Source organism: Poeciliopsis prolifica, unplaced genomic scaffold (genome assembly GCF_027474105.1).
Source record: "Poeciliopsis prolifica strain line A6 unplaced genomic scaffold, Auburn_PproV2 SCAFFOLD044, whole genome shotgun sequence".
Taxonomy (NCBI): domain Eukaryota; kingdom Metazoa; phylum Chordata; class Actinopteri; order Cyprinodontiformes; family Poeciliidae; genus Poeciliopsis; species Poeciliopsis prolifica.
In genome coordinates, this window is record NW_026562419.1 from 1,875,315 (window position 1) to 1,881,314 (window position 6,000).

Here is a 6,000-nt window from a genome sequence, read left to right on the forward strand (position 1 = left end):
AGCACCTGGCATTGATGGTCTTCCCAGTGAATTTTACAGAACTTTCTGGTCTGAACTTTGCTTTGACCTCTTGGAGGTTTTTGAGGAGAGTTTTGCTAAAGGTGTTCTACCACAAAGCTGCAGGACAGCAGTTCTTACAGTGTTACCAAAGAAAGGTGATCTTCAAGACATTAAAAACTGGAGACTTGTTTCTCTACTTTGTACAGACTATAAACTGTTGTCAAAGGTGCTGGCAAACAGACTGAAAAAGGGAATGAATCAGATGGTTCATCAAACACAAACTTACTGTGTTCCTGGCAGATCAATGCTTGATAATATTTCTTTTATTAGAGACATTTTGGATGTCTCCAGATCATTTGAATGCAATGCTGGTTTGATTTCTTTGGACCAGGAAAAGGCTTTTGACAGAGTTGAGCACCAGTACCTGTGGAAGGTGTTGGAGAGGTTTGGTCTAGACTCTGGATTTATTGCCAAGATTATGGTTCTATATGAAAACATTGAAAGTGTACTGAAAATTAATGGTTGTCTGTGTAAACCTTTTAAAGTTAAGAGAGGTGTTCGACAAGGTTGTTCTTTGTCTGGAATGTTATATGCTCTTTCAATTGAACCATTGTTAAAGAAAATCAGGTTAAATATTGAGGGATTGGTTTTACCAAAGTGTAATATGTCTTTTTCTTTATCAGCTTATGCGGATGATATTATTATTATAGTTAAAAATCAAGAAGAAGTGAATCATTTATGTAGTGTTGTGGATTTATTTTGTAAATTGTCAGCTGCCCGTGTTAATTGGGCTAAAAGTGAAGCTTTGGTGACAGGAAGCTGGCTCAGTGGGTTTCCTCAATCTATTAACATTAACATCTATCTAAAGTGTCTTGGTGTGTATTTGGGAGATGAAGATACAGAATTCAATCCAGCAAGCTTAGATTTTTTGGGGATGATAAACATTGGGTTTCCAAATCTGTGCTTTTCTTACCTGAAGAAGAAGGTGGACATTGATTAGTTCATTTAGAGAGTAGAGCTGCTGCTTTTAGGCTTCAGATTATTCAGAAATATTTAATGGGAAGGGAGGAAGATGTTTTGTGGAAGCCAGTAATGAGTTTCATTTTGAAAAGAGTAGGGGTTTTTTGGATTAGACGTTTCTCTATTTTTATTAAATTGTAAAATATTATTATTGTATGAAATGTCATTATTTTACAAAAGTTTATTTAGAGCTTGGACAATTTTTGGGTGGAAAAGATTAGAACCAACTGCGTCTTTGTTTTGGCTTTTAGAAGAACCTTTAATTTTCGAGGCACGTTTGGCAGTAGAAGACGGAGCTGGATTATCAAGAAGATTGCTGCAGAATAAGGTTCTAAAATTAAGACACATTGTGGAGACGGCTGGACCAGGACTTCAGAACACAGAGGCAACAGCTTATTTGCTTGGATTTAAGTCGTTTCGAGTCGTGAGGTCTATTTTAGACCTCACGCATCTGTTTTCTCATGAGTTACAATTAACAAAACTGCAAATCTGATGTGCAAAACCAGTATTTTATTTCTAAATGGCCTTTTTTCTCTTAATAAAGCATAAAAGCAGTGAAGAGAAATAAAATGTGCTTTTTCTCACTGCTTTTTGAACATGCCAGCTATTTTCATTGATTATAGTAATCTACATTTATTGTGCTTCCTTAAGTTTTATTGAAATGTATAGTATTATGTAATAGTTATAAGCTAGTTAGCTAGTTATTCAAAATAAACAATAATAATAAACAATAGATACATGTAATTTTTAATGTAGTTTATGTTCCCACTTATGTTTTTTATAAGTCCCTGATATTAAAAATTAAATTAATATTACTCTCTAGCTAAGGCTCTGGGATGTGTCCAATCTGTTTTTCTTCAGTTCAGGTAAAATTATAAGTGGAAATATATTTGTCTCCATATAAATAGCCAAGAAGTTAAAACATTTAAAAAATATGAATTGAAAATAATGAAAGGCAATTTGTCGCCATCTGCTGGGCAGAATGCGTCTCTTTAGTAAAATAAAAATGTTTGCGTTTAAATGATTTTTTAAAATGGCCTTATCTGTCCACATTTAACTTGACATTGACTCCTGTACTGTTCAAATTATTTACCACAAGTAGCCTGATCTATTTGTTTGCTGGTTTGTTTATTTGTAATTTGCATTTCCTGTCATCATTTCTATTCGTTGATCGGGAAAGCGAAAGAGTTTTTCTGATCGTGCTGTATGCTTTTTAAAACTATCGCTCCAAGAAGAACCAACGCTTGATCACTTTTTGGTAACTTTTAACTTTTAAATCCGACTCCTGAACTTTTCTGTTCAGGACTCAAAAATGATAATCCGGGTTTTTCTGTTTTCTGTTTGGCTCACGGTCCGATTTTTCTTTTTTCCCATCGCCGAAGCGAGAGGTATGTTCCAACTATTTCGCCATCTTGTGATTTTTCATTTTGAGTCCACATATTTATCTTTACATCAACGCCAAAATATTTGACATTGATTTTAACCCTCATCCAATCATTACAAACAATGCTTAAAGCTGTCGAGCGTCAGGTGTAAGGTGGGTTACCTGTGCATCTACGTCATGTTTCAGGTGAGAAGTTCTTATTCATGGCGTTTATGTTTTTCTAATAAAAGCTCAGACAATGTGATAAATTTAAAATGTTAAATAAAAAAAATCATAAAGAAAGTAGATCAAATCTCTGCTTTTATTCAAGAACTATTTTCCGTCTAGCAGGGGTGTAAACATGTGGATTAGGGGCCATTTGCAGTCCGTGGAATGACTTTGTGTGGCCCCCAATCAGAACATTTTATAATCTAAAAAGTTTTAGTATCAGACTTGGTTGTGTTTGCATCACAGCCTGAAGTGACCCAAATCCACAGTTTTTGCTGTTATGTGATCTCTATCTGATCTTTTCATGAGTCTGAACAACATAGACAGGATTTGTATAAATGCAACCCAGGCCATTTGTTGGAGCTATTTATTCTTTATTTCTTTATCCATTTGAATTGTGTTAGTTTATTCTTAAACTTCTATTTTTTGCATTATTTACAGAGTTTATTTGCAGGTTTTTCTTTTGTTTTCTTATCTTTCCCTATTTTTTATTTGTAAGCCAGACAGGAAGTGAGGTGGGTCAGTCCACCTTCTATAAATGTAGGGGCCTGGTAAAGGACCAACAGGCATTTGGGTTTGGGGCCTATGGTTTTCACCAGCGCAAGAGAGAGAGATCAGCAGGAGAACAAAGAAAAGTTTGATCATTGTAATTGCTTGCATAAAAGGAAAATAAAAGCAACCAAGACAATCAGCAAGTTTGGACCTTAAACTTCTTTTGCCTGTGTCAAGAATCTGGACCCCATTGCCTCATAGTGGCTGATGGAACTTTTTATTTGGATGTTTGGTTGAACAAACAATCGCCACTACACCATTTATAAATGTGGTTTTAGATCAGGTACGACTCTGATCTTTCCCAGATGCCTTGTAATCAGCTGTAGACACTGGATGAATTCCTTAGATCAGGCATATTTCAAATATCCACTGTAAATTTATCTTAGAAATGTTTTTTATTTTACATCAAAATCCACCTGAATGAAAAATAATTTCTGTTGCGTTTAGATTTTCCAAACTAACTTTGCATTTGTTCTGACCTGTGTGAGGTCACATGACTAGTGATGCGTTTCCAAGCTAATCAAATGAAGGGACCTTTTGCCTTGTTATGCAGATTCCTTCATAATTAACTGATCCTGTAAACCTAATTCAGTTTTATGATGACATAAGCTGAGTCAGCAGAAATATCCATGTTCACTGACTGGCTAAAACCTGAGGAAAAATGAAAAATGAAAGTAGAAGCTCTGAGCTCAGAATATGTTTATTACAATGAATAACAAACTGCCAGCAGCAACAGATCTTGTCATGTTTCATTTTGGTTTACATATTTTATTTTATGATTTCTCCAGTTGAGTGTGAGGTGATTGGTTCCCCCACGCCAGTCACAGCAAAGGAGAAGGAGGATGTCGTCCTGCTGTGCCACATGAAGCCGAAGCAGGACGTCACAAACAAGACGGTGGAGTGGAAACTCGGGAAGAAAGTGGCGCATCTATATCGAAGCCGTGATGATGATGTCTACTCTCAAGATCAACAGTTCAAAGGTCGAACGTCTGTCTTCCACCAAGAATTGGTCCAAGGAAACATTTCTCTGAAACTAATTAATATAACTAAAGATGATGCAGGAACTTACACCTGCAAAGTGTTAAAATGTCAAGATCAAGTTCCCCTGAATGTTGGTGAGTTCTGTTCATTTAAAGCAGATAAACCAAGAAAAATACTTTTGGTTTTTGTCATGTTGAAAGTGAGAGATAGATTTTCTTGGGATTTTATGTGAACTAACTCAAAGTAGTGTTAAAATTTCTGATTTCGGTTTTTAAGTATTTTTTAAATGAAAATATTCTCTACCCTCTTTACCCAAAAAGAGACATACCCTACACAGAAGCACATTGTGTGTTTGTGTAGAAGGAGACGTTATAAGTTGAGCATAGCCATGATCTACAGACATGCTTTGCTATCACAACTGTTATCTTGTGTTGTTTAGATACGGCAAATGTTCACAATTGTTCTGATTGTTTTATGTAATGCACAACATCCTGAATTATATTCAGATATGTGAGTGAGCAACCAAATTCACTTTGTCTTGTATGTTCTTTTTAACCAGATTTCTGGTATTTTCAGAAACCAAGCTCTGACCTACATGAGTAACATTTTGACAACATGTCTGTGACTCTGTTCCAGATAAAGTAGATCCTGGTCACCAAAGGAAGGATTTAAAGAAAGACTCATCAACAGAAGCAAGTGAGTATATCAGAGCCTTTCCATGGGTGGAGAAAATAAGATCATTAAACTTTTCCAAACTTTAAGAACAGATTTTTAACACTGAAATTATGGTACAAGAAGTAAACATAGAAATAATGTAACTATAGAAAATCACATTTGATATGCATTTTATAACTTTTGGTTTCTTCCAGTTACCATAATTGTCATCGCCATCGTCATCGTTGCTGCTGGAGGATTTCTCTTATGGAAATGTAAGCAAATACATTTATTTTCTATAAAACATTAAAATTCAACAAACATCAAACATGTCAGTGTGTTTATGATGTTATATTTTAATGGTGTTTGTTACTAATGTGTATGTATTCAGTCCTGATGTTTGATGCTTGAACAATGAACCTCTTCTTATTTTGAGTGTAAAAAAGCAGCAACATCTACATTTGGCTTCATATTTAAGTGAAATCTTGTGTTGATAACAGTCTGTGGTTATCGTGTGTTGTGTAGGTAGGGCAAGGAGTGAGGCAGCAGGACAAGATACAGCAAGGAGTGAGACAGCAGGACAAAGACAAAAACATGAAGACACACCTCTACTTAAACCCGTTTTTGATGCTGAACTCACAGGATCTCACCTGAGGCAGCGAAGCAAATGAATCCACTGTGGCAAAAAATCTATTAAAGTTACATGGTTTAAATTCACTACATAAAACACACACACAAAGTGTGTGTTCGTGTGTGTATGTATACAGTCAATAATTCCTTAATATTGATGAATAAGTATTCGGCACTCAGAAGTAGAACTTTTTTGTCTATATTAAAGAATTATTTATTTCAAGCAAGCTTTCTTATCTTACTGAAAAGGTACCTGTTAGTTTTGTCTCATCTCAAGTGTCGGAGTCATTTATCTTGTTTTCCTGTGTTTATTTCCACTATATGCCAGTTGTAGAATTTGTTACTGAGGAATAAAAATCTGTTTCAATAATTAGAGAAAGATTAATCTTTGTCTTTAAGTTTCTTTATTCGAAGGCTAAAGCGTTCAAAGACCCGTCTCACTGAATGCAGTCACATAACATCGTTATAAAGTCTGATCTTATCTCTATTGCCAGATCGACCACAAACGTGATCCGAACCTCCACCTCAGGAACTATCCCTCACCTCTTGGAGGAAATGATTTTATAGCAGAA

The 6,000-nt window shown here is 35.4% G+C and overlaps 1 protein-coding gene across 2 annotated transcripts; it reads left to right on the forward strand.

The window, feature by feature from the left end:
• Nucleotides 1-2,205: 2,205 nt before the first annotated feature.
• LOC129376588 (V-set domain-containing T-cell activation inhibitor 1-like) lies at nucleotides 2,206-5,770 on the forward strand. 2 transcript variants are annotated; one of them, XM_055056184.1, is made up of 5 exons: nucleotides 2,206-2,408; nucleotides 3,952-4,278; nucleotides 4,781-4,840; nucleotides 5,014-5,073; nucleotides 5,324-5,770. In XM_055056184.1, the coding sequence occupies exons 1-5, from the start codon at nucleotides 2,333-2,335 to the stop codon at nucleotides 5,467-5,469; spliced, it is 669 nt and encodes a 222-aa protein (XP_054912159.1). In that variant the 5' UTR covers nucleotides 2,206-2,332; the 3' UTR covers nucleotides 5,470-5,770. The 2 variants fall into 2 exon arrangements, with proteins under 2 accessions (XP_054912159.1, XP_054912161.1); XM_055056186.1 differs by having other exon boundaries at nucleotides 3,952-4,143.
• The last annotated feature ends 230 nt before the right edge of the window (nucleotides 5,771-6,000 follow it).

Bases quoted from the DNA above. Each gene is read 5' to 3' on its own strand.
- LOC129376588 (XM_055056184.1), top strand. From the start codon at position 2,333: ATGATAATCCGGGTTTTTCTGTTTTCTGTTTGGCTCACGGTCCGATTT. The intron at 2,409-3,951 runs GTATGTTCCAAC...TGATTTCTCCAG, and splicing joins TCCCATCGCCGAAGCGAGAG to TTGAGTGTGAGGTGATTGGT. The intron at 4,279-4,780 runs GTGAGTTCTGTT...ACTCTGTTCCAG, and splicing joins TCAAGTTCCCCTGAATGTTG to ATAAAGTAGATCCTGGTCAC.